Genomic DNA, 19,121 nt, shown 5'->3' with positions numbered 1-19,121 from the left:
GAAATTTGTATTTTATTCAAATTAAAATTGAAAGCCATAATTGATTGAATTGCTACAGTTAAAGAAAAACGACACGATGATGCTTCAAATTAAAAGTGAACATATGAAGCTATTAGATTGTATATTTTATTAAAAACTGTAAACATCTATCGTCAAGTGTAGAATTTGGAATAGTTGCTTATAGTTGTAAAATGATTTCTTTTTGATTTCAACAAAAAGTCATTGAAAAAAAAAGAAGATGTGGAATGCATGCTTCAGACATATAAATTATTTAGATAGAAATTGACAATTTCCAACTTTTGCAGGCAAATAAAACACTCAGTCTGGTTATTATTCCAAATATGAAGTTGCAATGCTCCAAATAAGAAGTTGCATTGCAAGCCAGTTATTAATCAAAACAACTAGAATTAAAATTTAAACAATGAAAAGGTTAATGAAAATAAAGATCTTTCTAAAAATAGTATAATTGATAGTTTTTTTTTAATCGATTGGAACAAAATCATCCGAAAAAGTAATTTTCGTTTTTCCATTGAATTGTTTTGAGAGTGTAAGTTTTCAGATTTCTCCAGACAACTCAATCTTGTTGAATGTTAAAATTGTTCAATCATAACTAGAGTAAATATTGACGAACTCATAAAACAATATGATAATTGTAATTAAACTTATGATTACAGTCAAAGCCAGACCATACAATTTCCTTAAGACGCAATCATATTGGGTGAGAACCTCCGACAGTGTTCAGAACAACTCTGACACGAGTTTCTCTAGCCCCAAGCTGTCATGCGCAGACTATAAAATATCCTGTATCTAGTTAAATAGTTATATTTCACTAAAATCTTAGTAAAGCTATTGTTTCAATACCTTAGGCAGATCTCGAAACAAGAATATATAAAAACGTCAAAGTAGAATTTGAACCATAATTCAAAATATCAGTCAGGATAAGCACAATATAAGAACACAAGGATTATTCTGTGGATATAAGTTTATTCAAGACGAATCTCATCACAAGACGTATTCTTAAAACTGGTAAGTAAAAAAACCAACCCCAAAACAACAGATTTTAGTTAACTGTAACTACAAACTGCATATATTTTTTTTTTCTAATTTGAGTTAAACTATTTTATTTATTTATTTATCAATTTATCTGTTAATCAATTAATTAATTTATTTTTATTTATTTATCATTTCATTATTTATAAATGCAACTTTTCTCTACAACTTATCTTTTATAAATTTATAGTTGTTTTATATGAAAAAAATTATAAATACAATTTCCTTTTTTCAGTTACAAAACTATCAAAATGTTTCGGTGGCTGGAAAGAAGAAAGGAGAGGCGAGTGAAAAGGAGACAGGAAAAACACAGACAAATCTTAGAAGTTTTGAAATCGAAGGACACAAGAGGAGCTAACTCTAGTGATTATGGATTTTATAAAGACGATTTCATTTACAAGAAAGATTCAATGTCTCAGTGTAACGTAGAACACAAACCGCACGATTATGAAGAAATTGACGATTTATCTAGCCTCCCACCTCAGTTTTCCAGAATAGTAGGGATGGATTTTAGATTCAACTGTGCCACTGATAACATTCCACAACCACCTCAGCTTCCAGCAAGAACATTTTCAACAGGAGGTCGCTCTGTCTCTGTCAGTGGCTGCAGGGATATTACAAACGGGAACAATTTCAAAGAAAGAACATTTTCTCTGCCGTCTTTCGCCAGGAACAGTAAGTTTCCAGTAAGCTCAGACGACGACGAGGAACCAGCAGAACCATTTTATAATGAGCCATGGGATCGTAGAAAGAATCTAACAATTACTAGCAAGCGTGATTCATTAAACAGTACTAACAATTTAAGCAATGTTCAGTTGAGAATTTTTGAGAAGCTGAACAAGGAAGAAGATCTTTCAGCAGAAAGGAACTTCGATTTAAGATGTAGTAGAATTTTAGATGTAAGTAATATTTACTCTGAAATAGAAGATAGTGACACAGGTATTGAGTCCGATGCTATTTCTGAGTCGGGTAGTGATTGTAGTGTGTTCATAGACAATGATGAGCAAACTCGCTTGCTTCACGGACTTAAACAATCACTTCAATCCTTTACTATAGACAGAGAAGACGTTTCAGATTCGGACGCTAGCAGTGGATTTTGTGAGGGACATTCTGAAATCGACGAAGACCATAAGTGTTTACTTTTAAAGTCTTTAAGACAGTCTCAAAATGAGATTTCTTCACCAAGCTTGTTCCGAATGAGTAAAAGTCCGTCAATCCGTTGCAATACATACCCTCGAACACCAGTCCAGAAAATTGCCGAAGATTCCGAGTTGTACCTTGTTCCGAAAAGACGACATAGCTTAAATACTAATCGAAATGACAAATTGGATTTACCCATTCAAAAGAAAAAATACAAAATGGAACAAAGGAAGATAACTCATGAAAACAGAAACAGACTATTAGATGATATAATTTGGAGGAATAATTTCAAATAACATTCTGTGCTTTAAAACAATCTTATTTTTTGTTTGTTTATCTAGTGCTGCATGATATTATATTTGTTAAGTGAATGTTACTGACTGAATAAAAAATAAAAGGTGTACTTCATCGTTAATTAATACTGTTTTTATCCACACGCTACAACGACATATTAGTTTTTAAGTTATTTAAAATTTAGATGTTTTATGGAACACACGTTTCAGATGAAAGTAATATTTACTCTAAAATTTTCTGCATAAGAAAATGCCTGTACCAAGTCGGGAATATGACAGTTTTCCATTCTTTTGGTGTGTTTGAGCTTTGATTTTGACATTTGATTAGGGACTTTTCGTTTTGAATTTTCCTCGGAGTTCAGTCTTTTTGAAATTTTACTTTTTCTGATGCTTTAATTTAAAAACTGTGAAATATTTCTGATTTTTTTTCATGATAGTTGATTGTGAGTTGGTCTTGTATAAATCTTTCATGTTTTGCACTGTCAATGATACTACAGCCTTTGTGTTTTTGTGGTTGTGTGTGTGTGTGTGTGTGTGTGTTTTTTTTTGTGGTTTGCTTTCCGTCCGGTGTTGTTTTGTCAGCTGTTTTACTTGTTTTGGCGTTTTTATGATTAAATTTCATTAAGTGTCCCGTATTTAAAACCTATGCTCCATTGCGTCACATAGTAGACACTATATATCACTACCACTTCTAATCTTCATGCCTCTCTAGACATTTGAAGGACCATCTGTGTATTGAGTATTCAGAAAACAAAAAATACCGTCAAATACCGCTTCATCTATAGATGTCTATTATTATTCAACTTATCGTTCTGTCCTTTTAGCTAGATCCCTGTTAAAGAACGTTTTATTCAACTTTTGTAAACAGCCATATGAACAAACGGATTAGACTTTTTAGTGTAAAACAATGACTCTTTGAATTCATGTTTCTGGTAGAGTAGAATGAAAAATAGAAACAGGAAATTTTTCTTAAAAACATCAACAATCCTACCAAAGAGCAAATCACAGCACAAGGCCACCAATAGGACTTACAGTTTAATTCAACGCAGCGAGAAAATATCATAGATTCAGATTCAATATTTTATTATAGTCTCACCACATACAAACATAAAATGAGATTCACATACATTGATTTAAAACATTAAAAAATGTGCACACGGTCAACGCTTTTACAACCCTATGAAGTAACAAAAAGAAACATTCAATCATGACTTATTATTACATTTTTTAGCTACGATCATGAAAACACGAATTTTATTATTTTTTTAAAATTTAATTCACATGTGCACTTTATTGTGAATGAATGAATGATAAATTATATTGTGTAATGCATTTGCCTAAGGAATGGATTTCATGAATAGCACTTGATGTGCAGATAGCCAATCACTAGAATAACGTATTGTAATTATGAAACATACATCCAATGTAATTATTTATATATTTAGTCCTAATCTGTAATGAAAAAGATTGATATGCTAGAAACACGTACTAGGAATGAGGCGAGAGTGATTGAAGTTTATCTTGAACAACTAAGTCAACTCTGAGACTACTATAACACACATGTGTTATAGAAGTCTCAGGTCAACTTCTATATAAGGGAATGCATGTGGAATGTCATTATGATTAGGTCAAAATGATGTCTGTTCTCTTTCTCCAAATTTGGAATAAGTTTGATTTAAATGAAAATACTATTCACTATTAATGAACGATTCAAATTTTGTGCTTCGAATTTGACACCCAATCCCCCCCCCCCCCCCCCCAAAAAAAAAAAAATTAGAATTTGGTTCATGCTGGTATATATTTATTTTCGATTTCTTTGTGGTTATTGGCGACACTGTTGATTAAGTCCGTACTTGACTTTGAGATTTAGACACCATTGTTTTATTTCCGGTGTAAAATTATGACCACGTAATCTTAGTAAATCGATTTGACACTTACTTTCATAATGGGTGATGCTCCTCAAGGAAATCAAGAGCAAGGCCAAGAGGTTCCAGTTAACCAAAATCCACAGTTTGTGACAGAAACATTTTCGTCTGGTATGGACTTTTAATTTTTGTGTTTGCAGTAGATCTAGGCCCAAGACTGCAAGATTCAGTAATGTTTACTTTCAGTTTTACTCTTCACAGTTCACTGCAAGTCAATAGTTTTTGAGGCATAACAACACATAGTCCGAGATTACTCTGACGTCCAACGGCTGTTTTGCTGAAACTTACATAAATGAAGAGATAAATGAAAAATGAACAGATTGATTCCCGATTTATATAATTCCAAGGCCCTCGATCGGCACCAGAAGCGATGAAGCAGCGCATCTATTTTGGGTGGGCAAATATCCACTTTTTGATATGGGACGAGCTCTGACGTCCCACGACCCCAGCTTGTCTGTCAAAACAGCCGTTGGACGTCAGAGTAATCTCGGACTAAACAATACAAAATCAAAAACTGTGGTAAATTACTAAATTTTGTTGTATTTCAAAAATAAACAAAGACCATCGTGTTTTTACAGGAAACAAAGAAAAACTATCTGACAGTACACGATTAAAATCACAGGCACTTGTTTTCTATCCATGGCAAGATCTACTATCCCTATCTTAATTTATATAGGGATAGTAGATCTTGCCATGGATAGAAAACAAGTGCCTGTGGTTAAAATAGACATATTTACACTTTTGTGCTAATTTGTTCACCATTGCTCAAAATCACATAAGTTCCCGTATAATTTTACACAACAAATTAAAAAAAATTGATGTCACAAGTAGAAGGTGATTGTTGCTTGAGGTCCGCAGGTTATTTGGATCAGATCTAAGTCAATTTCTGATGAGACAAAATTCAGTTAAATACCAAAAGTGTAAATACGTTTATCTTAAGAACTTTATTTTAAGTCGGGTTACATGAATTTGAAATACTACAAACAGGAGCTCTGTAGAGCTTTTTTTATCCGATATCCACAGTTACATGTACGTCAACATCTCCCTTAAAGAGATCCCAGACTCAATTCTGCTCCTATAAAGAAATATTTGACATCATAATCATGATAAACATATATGGTTTACAGTTGTACAAGCAATTAATTGAGAAACAGACATTCATTTGAAGAAAGTCAATACATTTTATGAATCTGGAAATGGTGGACAATTTTCAGTATCATTTGTGATATTATTGACACATTATAAATAAATTGTTACATTATATTTAATATTCTTTGAACAAGTTTCTTGTAAATGAAGTTTCCCTGAATTATGTCAATGACATACATGTATGTAATTTTCATGGATCATACATGTACAATATAGTATATTTGCATTTGAATACAAAGGATCTGTTTTCAGTTTTCTGATACATTGTATTAAGAGTTTACATGCATTTTTGTTTATAACATTAGTGGATGGGTGGAGTACATGTATGTTAGAAAAAACAACAACTGAAGACACAATATTGTGAATAAAAGTAACAAGTGTACAATGTACAAATGCTGACCCAATTAAATTACTATAATATATATATATATTTAACTATAAGTACTGCAAATACAACTTGATAAACCATTGTTAATGTAGTTCATGTTGTTTTGAAATATTCTTTGTTAAGGCTAAAAAAAGGCATACATATTATGGCAATCAAATACTATAGCAGAGAGGGTACAATCTGAAAGTGTACTCTGTTATTGATGAAATATGAACAATATTAAATAATCTTTTGTTAGAAAATACAAATAAGGTATTACACAGGTACATCACTGCAGGGGTAATTACAGTCAGGCAGATGTCTGACTAATCCCATTGGGACATATATAGGAGCAAGACTTAAAATGTACATGATGTACTGTATATATGAAAATGCACCAGTTATCAACCATTAACAATCCAGGATACATATAAAAGTGTATGTAAAAGATTTACATTCTTATATCGATGAGAATAGATATTTTCACTTTTTAATCTCAAGTTCAGATGTACATGTAAAAAAAATTAAATGCATGGATTGTTTGAATTGTCAATGTTGTCCAGCTAATTCAGCTGGTGATTGATGACTACCAGGAGAAGTGCACATGTTGATAGTTTGCTTTATTTTTTTCAGTGATAGAATTTCTGCAGCAATATGGCTGGTTTGTTTTATTTGGTATTGTGGTTCTGATTTATATAAAGGTCAAGTTAGACCCTCATATCAGAAGAGTAAAGAAGAAAGCTGAAGATGTGATAGAACAAAAGAAATTTGGTAAGTGAAAATGCTAGTTTTTTTCCCACTAAAATGATTTTACAATCTCTCAATTTTCCCACTTGAAACTTAAAAAAAATACAGTTGTATATTCTTATCACAATAGTTTGTAAAGAGTGAATGACCTTATTTTGCTAGTGTTTTATGAAATGGATGTATAAATATTTCAATTAGTGATATAGACTTAAGTTTTTATATTAACAGTTAAAGCTATGATGAAAAATGTTCTAAGAAGGAAGGAATTTGTTTCTTGATGTTTTTTTTTACATCAGCTAAGTTCTTAAAAGGTGTGTTTCCTTTCTTTGTGATAAGTTTGTGTACGATATTTACAGTAGTATTGCCAGAATAAAATACATGTACAGGTTTTTTAAAGATATAATATACTTCAATGGAATTTTTTAAATAAAACATTATAGTTTGTAAAATAAGGTGAATCAAAGAAGTTCAATGGAAGTTAAAAAGTTAAATAGCTTGCTGCTCAGTACAGCCTATTTAAAAAGGGATGAACAGCAATGTTGGCATAATTGGCATAAATATTTTGTTTTTCAATTGTCTGATTTAATCAGTTTATTTTATTATTTGACAGATCCAGATGTAGCACAGAGACGTATGGAACAGATGGAAAGAGCCAGGCAGAGATTACAAGAACAGCATGATGCTGAAGCAGCCAGATATGCTGAAAAACAAAAAATTGTATGTCATTTTAGAAAATTTTTGAACAATTTGTTTTTTGTTTTGTTAAGCATACTACAGTAGCGTCCACTCCCTTTGACATTCTTCATCTGTAAAAAAAATGTTATCTTGTAACTTAGGAGGCCATTGGTTAACCTGGTAACCCCCACTTATAATTTTTACCCTTCGGCAAATGAAATATTGCTTTTGTTGGGAAATTAATGATAGAACTTGTACAAAGACTTTACTAATTTATTTTTAATTTATTCGATTCTCCTCCAAGTGTTCATTCCATAATTTTAGAGGTTAAAAAATGATTTTTAAAGAATACAACCTAGTTGACCTAGATGCTATCTAGACTTTGACATAAAGTAAGAGCTCACTGCATATAAGTTGCCCCTAACAAATAACACCCTAATGAGAAAAGGTTAAATATAAACAAACTCTGGACTAAAGTGACATGTTTTTTTCTATATTTTTAGCTCACCTGGCCCAAATTTCCAAGTGAGCTTTTCTCATCACTTGGCGTCTGGTGTCGTCCGTCGTCGTCCTGCGTCCGGCTTTAACTTTTACAAAACTTTCTCCTCTGAAACTACTGGGCCAAATTTAACCAAACTTGGCCACAATCATCATTGGGGTATCTAGTTTAATAAATGTGTCCGGTGACCCGACAAACCAACCAAGATGGCCGCTATGGCTAAAAATAGAACATAGGGGTAAAATGCAGTTTTTGGCTTATAACTCAAAAACCAAAGCATTTAGAGCAAATCTGACGGGGTAAAATTGTTTATCAGGTCAAGATCTATCTGCACTGAAATTTTCAGATGAATTGGACATTTTGTTGTTAGGTTGCTGCCCCTGAATTCGTAATTTTAAGGAAATTTTGCTGTTTTTATACGCCCGTCGTCTTTTAGACGGGACATATTATGGTATACCATTGTCCGTCTGTCTGTCCGTCCGTCCGTCCTTCCGTCCGTCGTCCACACTTCGGACAATAACTCAAAAACACTTTCACCAATTTCCATGAAACTTAAGTGAATTGTTTATATCTATTGACGTAAGCTCCCTTTCGTTTTTTTTTAATTTCAGATTTTAAGTTTTGGATTTATGGGGCTTTATTCATAAAAAAGGGGGATTTTCAACACTTCGGACAATAACTCAAAAAGGCTTTCACCAATGTCCATGAAACTTTGGTGAATTGTTTATATCTATTGATGTAAGCTCCCTTTCAATTTTTATAATTTTCAGATTTTAAGTTTTGGATTTATGGGGCTTTATTCATAAAAAAAAGGGGGATTTTCAACACTTCGGACAATAACTCAAAAAGGCTTCCACCAATGTCCATGAAACTTTGGTGAATTGTTTATATCTATTGATGTAAGCTCCCTTTCAATTTTTATCAATTTCAGATTTAAAGTTTTGGATTTATGGGGCTTTATTCATAAAAAAAAGGGGGATTTTCAACACTTCGGACAATAACTCAAAAAGGCTTTAACCAATGTTCAGGAAACTTTGGTGAATTGTTTATATCTATTGATGTAAGCTCCCTTTCAATTTTTATAAATTTCAGATTTTAAGTTTTGGATTTATGGGGCTTTATTCATAAAAAAAGGGGGATTTTCAACACTTACATTTTCTTAAGTTAAGAATTTTTATGCTTAAAAAAGGGGGGATTTTCCAATTTTGGGACAATAACTAACACTTTCACAAAATTTTATGCAACTTTGATAATTGTTTATATCTATTGAAATAAGCTCCCTTTCCATTTTTATAAATTTTAGATTTTACGTTTTCTTAAGTAATGAATTTTTATTCTTAAAAAAGGGGGATTTTATGAAACTTTGGTGAATATATTAATGTAACATCCCTTTTGATTTGTATATATATTTCTAGTTGATCATATAAATTCATTTAAAGCATAAAAGACAAGTTAAAAGAGCAACAGGCGTATCATGCGCTAAAGCGCAGCCCTTTATTGGTTATTATCTTGAATATTATTATAGATAGAGATAAACTGTAAACAGCAATAATGTTCAGCAGAGTAAGATCTACAAATAAGTCACATGACCAAAATGGTTAGTTGACCACTTTAGGAGTTATTGCCCTTTATAGTAAATTTTTAACCATTTTTCGTAAATCTTAGTAATCTTTTAGAAAAATCTTCTCCTCTGAAACTACTTGGCCAAGTTAAACCAAACTTGGCCATAATCATCATTGGGGTACCTAGTTAAAAAAATGTGTCTGGTAACTCGGCCAACAAACCAAGATGGCCGCCATGGCTAAAAATAGAACATGGGGGTAAAATGCAGTTTTTGGCTTATAACTCAAAAACCAAAGCATTAAGAGCAAATCTGACAGGAAGTAAAATTGTTGATTAGGTCACAATCTATCTGTCCTGGAATTTTCAGATGAATCAGATAATCGGTTGTTACATTTTTGGTTGCTGCCCCTAAATTGGTAATTTGAGGAAATTTTGCTGTTTTTTTGATATTATCTTGAATATTATTATAGATAGAGATAAACTGTAAACAGCAATAATGTACAGCAAAGTAAGAACTAAAAATAAGTCAACATGACCAAAATAGTCAATTGACCCCCTAAGGAGTTATTGCCCTTCATAGTCAATTTTTAACAATTTTCATAAAATTTGTAGATTTTCAATAACATTTTCCACAGAAACTACTGTTATAGATAGAGATAATTGTAAGCAGCAAGAATGTTTAGTAAAGTAAGATCTACAAACACATCACCATCACCAAAACACAATTTTGTCATGAATCCAGCTGTGTCCATTGTTTAATATTCACATAGACCAAGGTGAGCGACACAGGCTCTTTAGAGCCTCTAGTTTGTATTGGCATGACTGTCTTGAGTGTTCATTATTGTGCATGTTTTAAAAAATCTTATGATTGTATTTCAGAAAGAAGAAGAAAAAAGAAAACTAAAAATAGAAGATTGGGAAAATCATCAGGAAGGAAAGGGTTACAGATCTAAAGTTAAACCAGTAAGTTCATTTTTTATACGAAAGCAAAAATATATTGGTATCACTTTGTCATTGTCATCATTAGCGTCGTCCGAAGACATTTGGTTTTCAGACAATAACTTTAGTATAAGTAAGTAGAAATCTATGAAATTTTAAAAACACAAGTTTATAAGCTCAAAAGGAAGGTTTGGATTGATTTTTCAGGGTTATGGTCCTAACAGTTTAGGAATTATTGGTCCAAATAGGCATTTTTCTAGTTTCTAGACAAGAACTTGTGAAATGGTGAATGCACCTCTTTTAAATCATGTATATAGAAATGTTGTATTGTCTCGAAATGATTAGCTGTCAATTTATTGTTTGAAGTTAATATTAAATGCTGATTAAGGAATATTAATTTAAGCCATTATTATGTATGCCATTTTCTATTTTAAGATTTTATGATGTATTCAAATTGGTAATTATGATTGCTAACTCCATTGGAAATGTGAAATGAGATTATGAAAATATCATTTATTTTTTTTATTTTTTTTGGGGGGGGGGGGGGGGGGGAAGGGGTCAATACGCAACAGCATAGTGTATTGCAAAATTGCAAAAAAAATCACATCTGTATCAAGAGCAAATATTGTGTTCATTTTGCCCCAACTGTTCAGGGTTGGACCTCTGTGGTCGTATTCAGCTGCGCACAGCGAAGCACCTTATTTTTAAACATTAAACATGTATCTTGCATTATAATTTGTCTTACCTCCTATACATTTATAGGAATAAGATTGTTTAAAAGAAACCACATCGAGATCGTGTCTATTTCATTCAGGATTTGAAGACTTGGTTTATTTCAATACACTATTAAAAGTTGTGTTTCGTCCCATCAAAAAATTGAAAGGTTTCAACAGACGAAGTAATTGATAATGAATGATTGAAATAAATTCATAAAACACATTAAATGCTATTAAGTTGTTATTATCAGCATTTGTTTTTGTATAGTCAAATTTAAGTACATGTAGGTTCTTGATATTGAAGACTTGATCACTATGAATGGCCACTAGTCTAAATACCACATGTTCAGATAGTCGGTTAGATAAATTGGTTACATAGTCTGCTTGTGACATGAGTGACCTAATATGATATATATATATGGGGTCACTAGCACAATATGTTACTTATAATATTAATTCATTTTGACTTACATGCAGGTTTGTTTTCAACAGGTCTTATTTTATTTATTAAAATTGTTTGACATAAACTGTGTACGTTTTTTCACCATAAAATACAATAAAAAAACATATGGTGACCAATTCCTGTGTTGTAAACTTGTTACAACCTCCTGTATCTATGTAATGCATTTGTGCTTGCATGTATTTAGTGCTATCATTATCTGTAAAGAACATAAACAATGTGGGCAAAACAAAAATAAAGCACTACAAAGTACCAGTGTTCTGGCTTACACAAGGTCACAGACTCCAATGTTTATGTATGATAATATAAAATTGAGAATGGAAATGGGGAATGTGCCAAAGAGACAACAACCCGACCATAGAAAAAAACAACAGCAGAAGGTCACCAACAGGTCTTCAATGTAGCGAGAAATTCCCGCACCCGGAGTCGTCCTTCAGCTGGCCCCTAAACAAATATACTAGTTCAGTGATAATAAACGCCATACTAATTTCCAAATTGTACACAAGAAACTAAAATTAAAATAATGCAAGACTAACAAAGGCCAGAGGCTCCTGACTTGGGACAGGCGCAAAAATGTGGCGGGGTTAAACATGTTTGTGAGATTTTAACCCTCCCCCTATACCTCTAGCCAATGTAGAAAAGTAAACACATAACAATACGCACATTAAAATTCAGTTCAAGAGAAGTCTGAGTCTGATGTCAGAAGATGTTACCAAAGATAATAAACAAAATGACAATAATACATAAATAACAACAGACTACTAGCAGTTTACTGACATGCCAGCTCCAGAATTAAACTGACTGAAAGATTATGATTTCATCATATGAACATCAGGCACAATCCTTCACGTTAGGGGTTTAGTATCATACCATCATAACATATATGAGAAGAACATAACCCGTGTCATGCCAACATCTGGTTTTTGAATAAATGTTTTTAGTTTCGATGCAAAGACCCTATTAGTGAATCAATATTAACGCCAAAATATGTAATTTTTAATGACCTGACAACAGTATCGTAACTATATCCCTTCTTAATAAGTCTGTTTATATGATGAGAGCAGGACAAGATGAACATTATGTCTAATGTTGAAAAACATGTGTCAGTTTTGGTTTTGATGTGTTTTGTCAATACCAAAATACAACTAATCCTTAAATAAATCATAGAAAACAGAGAATGTTCAAAAACCTCTCTTAAAACAGTCTATTAAAGTTGTGTTTAGATTTTGTTAAATTAAATGAATTAATATAAAATTTGTTTAACCCTTATCGGTCTGTATGTACGTACGGCCAACAATCGGTTTCCGTTCTCCAACTTGGGTTTGCCTCAACCAAATGTTATAAAACTTATACACAATGCTTATAACCACAAAACACAGATCAAGTTAGAATTTTGGTGGAGTTACTTTATCGTTCTAGAGTTATGCTCCTTTATAAATGGAAAAATTTCAAAAATTTTCAGTTTCCATTCTCTTACTTAAGTTTGCCTCAACCAAGTGTTATCGAACTTATTCACAATGCTTATTACCACAAAATACAGATCAAGTATGTATTTTGGTGGCGTCACTTCAACCGTTATAGAGTTATGCTCCTTAACAATGTAAAAAGTGCAGAATTTTTGGTTTTCGTTCTGTAATTCCAGTTTGCATCAACAAAATGTTATGAAATTTATAAACAATGCTTATAACCACAAAACACAGATCAAGTATGAATTTTGGTGGCGTCACTTCAACCGTAATAGAGTTATGCTCCTTAACAATGTAAAAAGTGCAGAATTTTTGGTTTTCGTTCTCTAATTCCAGTTTGCATCAACAAAATGTTATGAAATTTATACACAATGCTTATAACCACAAAACACAGATCAAGTATGAATTTTGGTGGAGTTTCTTTAATCGTTCTAGAGGTATGCTCCTTTATAAATGGAAAAATTGCAAAATTTTCAGTTTCCATTCTCTAGTTTCAGTTTGCATCAATGAAATGTTATGAAACTTGAACACAATGCTTATGACCACAAAACACAGATCAAGTTTAAATTTTGGTGGCGTCACTTCTAGAGTTATGCTCCTTTCTTTATAAATTGAAAAATTGAAAAATTTTCAGTTTCCATTCTCTTTCTTAAGTTTGCCTCAACCAAGTGTTATCAAACTTATACACAATGCTTATTACTACAAAATACAGATCAAGTATGAATTTTTGTGGCTTCATTCCAATTTTTATCAAAATTATACACAATGCTTATCACCACAAAACAAGATCAAGTATGAATTTTGGTGGCTTCACTTCAACCGTTGTAGAGTTATGCCCCTTTACAATGGAAAAATTGCTGAATTTTTGGTTTCCATTTTCTAACTTCAGTTTTCCTCACCCAAATGTAATGAAACTTATACACTGTGCTTATAACCACAAAATACAGATCAAGTATGAATTTTAATAGCCCCACTCTAACCGTTCTAGAGTTATCCCCTTTATCATGTTTATAAACGGATAAATTAAAAAAAAATAGATTCTGTTCTCTAACTTAAGTTTGCCTCAACAGCATGTTATGAAACCTATACACATTGCTTATTATCACAAAACACAGATAATGGTTGAATTTTGGGGGGTCACTTTAACCGTTCCAGAGAAATGCCCCTTTATAAATGAAAATAAATGCAAAATGTTAAGTTTTTGTTCTCTAACTTAAGTTTGTGTTCTCTAACTTAAGTTTGTGTCAACCAAATGTTATGAAACTTACACACAATACATTTGTACATGTACTTATTTCCCCAAAATACAGCTCAAGTTTAAATTTTGATGGGTCACTTTAACCATTCACGAGTTATTCCACTTTATACATGGAAATAAATGCAAAATTTTTAGTTTATGTGCTCCAGCTTAAGTTGCCTAAACCAAATGTTACGAAACTTATACACAATACTTATAACCACAAAAAACAGATCAAGTACAAATTTGGGTAGTGCCACTTTAATCATTGATTTATATCCGTTTAAAATGGTGTATGCAAGCGGGGGCATCATCTGTGTCCATTGGGACACATTCTCCATTTATATTTTATCAAAATTAAACATCAACAAAAGGTTGAATTATGTAATAGATCTTCATTGATTAAAAAACTCATCAAAGATGCCAGACTTATAATTTGGTACAGCAAATTTACTATTTGGCTACATGAGACATACCAATGGGTCAGAGGATATGCTACTACTGAAAAACAGAACTTGACAATTGGAAAGTTGAAATCATTTTGGTTGTAGATTCTAGTACAAAGTCACTTTATGTCAATTAAGAAAACGATATATGATGTAGACATTCTTGCTTTGGTAGTAGACACATGTATCTTTAATGTCAAGTTCACTGGGGTACATATATATGAGATGCAAGTGCTCTCTGAAATGAGGGTTACTGAGTGACAGGCCATTGTATTTAATTATGGGCCATCAGGAGAGTTGATTGAAAACTTGGAACTATCTTAAGATATTGTATTGAAATGTAAATATGAGACTGGAGATCTTTGTGAAAACTGTAAAAAATCTTAAAAGTAAAATGTGGACACTTTTAAGATGTGAAATTGAAATTGTTGATGCCGATTTCATCAGTGTGCATAAAACTATGGAATAACTTTACTTGATGCAGTCAATGGAGAAATGTTAAGAGAATAAAATGAGCATACAGAGTCTGGAAGAATTTAAAGAGACCAGAAAACATAACACCAAAACAATTGTGTTCTTTTTCATTTTAGTACGGCGGCTTTGTGAAAAATTGTGCACATCCTGCTACAAGCATGAAATTTGGCATAGACCTTCCTCAACTATTACTCTTGTATTTCAGATAGGGAGGCATTTGAAAAAAATGTCTCACTTCCGGTTAAATCCAAAATGGCGGACATCATACTTAAATCAGCCCAATATTGAAGGCTAGCATGTGAATAGGTGTTATTTTAATGCTACTATCATAATATTTGGTACAAATCTTTGTTTTTTACTACTTTTGGATATATCATATAGATTAGTGGTCTTTAAAAATCCTACTTCCGGTAAAATCCAACATGGCGTACAGTGTACTAAAATAAGCTTATTTTTTAGGGCGGGTAATTGAAATGTGTTTTAACGTATTGCTACTATCATAACATTGTGCAGGAACCTTTCTTTGGTGCTTCTCATGGATTAATGTATAAGACATATATCTTTAAAACCCTTACTTACGGTAATATCCAAAATGGCGGACATAGAAATATCAGTTTCTTATTTTAATATTCAATTTTTTTCTACATGTAAAGAAAATGTTTTTTTTTAGCTGGTCATTATATTTTTGGCTTTAGGTTAACCCAAAAACCACTAATTCTATTATGTTGTAAAGGTTCAAATACAAACTTAACACTTCTGGTAAAAAAAAACCAATATGGCGAAAATTTCAAAGATGAGTCTTCAATTCATATCTTACATATGGAGTTTGGATAGACCGATTAAAACAATATAAAATCACTTAAATACTAAAACATTTTTAAAATTACTACTATTTGGCCAAAAATACATGTTTATTCACGGTCACCCCAGATGCACACAAGGCAGTGCACAGGAGACCCGATTTTCCCCATTAACAACGACCGCGGCATCCTTTCTTTCATCCACAATGTACAAGCTTCTGACAAAATGATCAGGCCTCAGAGTTTTCAAAAGGAACCTCTTTGTCTCTTTGCCCCCTATTAGCGCATCGAATTGGTACCATAAGAGCCAATTCCAGATTCTTCCCCCTAAGTACCTGCCTTAGTATGTTGTACGTTTTACATGCTGGAATGACTAGACCAAGTTGAGGAGAGAACCGCATCACAACTGGTAAAGGCATGGATCACAATAAGTGTGTGTGATCATTCATTGCCTTGTGCATTTGAAAGGCCATTGATAGATATTAATCCAAATTGTTTTGCCCTCTCAAACAAAATCCATAGTTCGTCTACCCCTATGTCACGGAATAGCGAAAAAGTAATGACAGCATCATATCAGTAACGACTGTTCGAATCATGACTCGTTTAAGTTCGTGTTTTACTGCATCAGACACATGCACCATGATTCTAGTGTCTGCTTCTTAATGTGAACTTAGTGCTAAACTTGAAACACATCATGTGGTGGATAAGATAGAATATCCTGAGCATTTGTTGCTACAACTACCATACGCATCCAAGACTTCATCCATTCGTATAAGTCTTTTCTCTTCCAAAAACACATGTTTTCTTGCTTTGGAAACCCCATCTGATATTGTTTTTCGATCTTACAACAAAACCACGTATCGTTTTATCAATGACATTATCAAATCCATAGCTGGCGTTGTAATGTTGGTTGATCAATCATAATTCTAAATGCTAAAGTCACATCTTCAAACGCCATCAATGTGACCAACGATGTTCCTTTTCCGGCAAACGTGTAATATCTCAATGCCTAGTGCATTTGATAGATATATATATCTAAAGCTTTTCCTACTTGCAAATGCAAACCAAAGTTCATCAGCCCCTATGTCACAGTATATTGAAACAGTAATGACATCAGCATAGACTGTTCGAGTCATGAATCAGTTAAGTCTGGGTTTCCCTGCATCAGTGACATCAATCTTGATTCTAGTGTCAGTCCCTTCATGTAAACATGGTGATAAACTTGAAACATCATCGTGTGGTGGATAACACTGAACATCCTGAGTATTTGTTGCTATAACTACCATACTCATCCAAGACTTCATCCGCTCTTGTTACAGTTTTAAGGTATTTTATTAATTTTTATTTATGATCAGTGTTATCCACAACGTGATGTATTTCAAGTTTAGCATCATTTTCACATTAAGAAGCTGACACAAGAATCATGATGCACCGGGGTTTTACTGTAAGATCGCACAAACTTATCAGATGGAGCTAACATGGTTATCGAAGCAAGAAAATAACTATTTGCACAATGTGGAGGGCTAATTGAGGCTATTCCCTCAACTTGGTATAGTCTTTTCCAGCATGTAAAACGTGCAATAAACTAAGGCGGGTGTTTAGGGGGACGAGCTTGGGATTGGCTCTTATGCTACCCAGCCCAGGCGCTAATGGATGATGAAGGGACAAAGAGGATTCCTTTTAAAAAAACTTGTTCTCATAATTTTGACAGAAGCTTGTACAGTGTGGATGTAAGAAAGGATGCCGTGGTCGATGTTAATGTAGAAAATTGGGTCTCTCGTGCACTGCTTTGTGTGCATGTTGGGGTGACCGTGAATAAACATGTTTTTTCTGGCTAAATAGTAGTAATTTTATAAAGGTTTTTGTACTATAGTGATTTTATTTTGTTTTAATCAATCTATCTAAAACTATATATCGCAGAAATGGATTCAGGACTCATCTATCAAATTTACGCCATATTTTTTACCGGAAATGTCAAATTTGTATTTAAACATTTACAACATAAAAGAATTAGTGGTTTGGGGGATAACTTAAAGCCATAAGTTGAATGACCAGCACAAAAAACAATTTAAAAAAAGTTGAATATTTAAATAATAAATTGATATTTCTATGTCCTCCATTTTGGATATTACCGGAAGTATGGGTTTTAAAGACATAGGTCTTATACATTTCACCAAAGAGAAGCACCAAAGAAAGGTTCCTGTACAATGTAATGATAGTAGCAATACGTTAAAACACATTTCAGTTACACTCCCATAAAATAAATTTATATTAGTACAATGTCCGCCATGTTGGATTTTACCGGGAGTAGGGATTTTTAAGACCACTAATCTATATAATATATCCAATAATAGTACAAAACAAAGGTTTGTACCAAATATTATGATAGTAGAATGATAATAACACATATTCACATGCTAGCCTTCAATATTGGGCTGATTTAAGTATGATGTCCGCCATTTTGAATTTAACCGGAAGTGAGACATTTTTTTCAAATGCCTCCCTATCTGAAATTAAAGAGTAATAGTTGAGGAAGGTTTATGCAAAATTTCATGCTTGTAGCAGATTGTGCACAATTCGTCTGAAATATGCTTGTAGCCGCCGGACTATTTACTGTGCATGTACTTTGTAAAAAATTGAAAACAACACATTTAATATATTTTTGCTTCCAAAGCGCTTTTCTGGATTTACCTTTATCAGGAACACTCAAAGCCAAACATTTGAAATCCGAAAATATATAAGTACCGAAAATCGTTTAAGAGCTATATGTCAAAAATACCTAAAATAAATAGCCAAATTCATCTAAAGCCAACTTCGCCTGAGGGAGTTGAAACCTTAGTTTCATAATAATTTCAAAATTAATAAACGGACAATTTTAGTAAAGTTTGTTGTAAAAGGTTGCACTTTGTAAATACAACTGTTTCTCAAAACATGCCTCTTTTGGGGAGATCTTGAAAAAAAAAATATTCATAGAAAATTAATTTTGTTTACATACTGGTTCCCAGTTATGCTCTCTGTGTTCCATCTCACAGAGACAGAACTTGGGAATGTTACCAGTAAATATACATGTGCATAGTGTTTACATAGAAATCTGTGGTAACCTTTCTTTCGAGGTAGGGGTAGTTAAGAAAATTAGTGTTAGTTTTAACTCTGAGAAGTTCAGGGCATATAAATG

General features: G+C 32.6%; 1 protein-coding gene across 1 annotated transcript in view; it reads left to right on the top strand.

Annotated features, from left to right (window-relative positions):
• Nucleotides 1-4,307: 4,307 nt before the first annotated feature.
• Nucleotides 4,308-19,121, top strand: part of LOC139523349 (selenoprotein S-like) — a 39,308-nt gene continuing 24,494 nt past the window's right edge. Inside the window, exons 1-4 of the mRNA XM_071317238.1 lie at nt 4,308-4,519; nt 6,558-6,695; nt 7,282-7,388; nt 10,288-10,371. Coding sequence (XP_071173339.1) covers nt 4,429-4,519; nt 6,558-6,695; nt 7,282-7,388; nt 10,288-10,371 — 420 coding nt within the window. The 5' untranslated portion in view covers nt 4,308-4,428. The remainder of the gene's footprint in view (nt 4,520-6,557; nt 6,696-7,281; nt 7,389-10,287; nt 10,372-19,121) is intronic.

Source organism: Mytilus edulis, chromosome 5 (assembly GCF_963676685.1).
Source record: "Mytilus edulis chromosome 5, xbMytEdul2.2, whole genome shotgun sequence".
Lineage (NCBI taxonomy): Eukaryota > Metazoa > Mollusca > Bivalvia > Mytilida > Mytilidae > Mytilus > Mytilus edulis.
The sequence above is the reverse complement of the archived record's forward strand: the minus strand, read 5'-3'. Positions and strand labels throughout refer to the sequence as shown.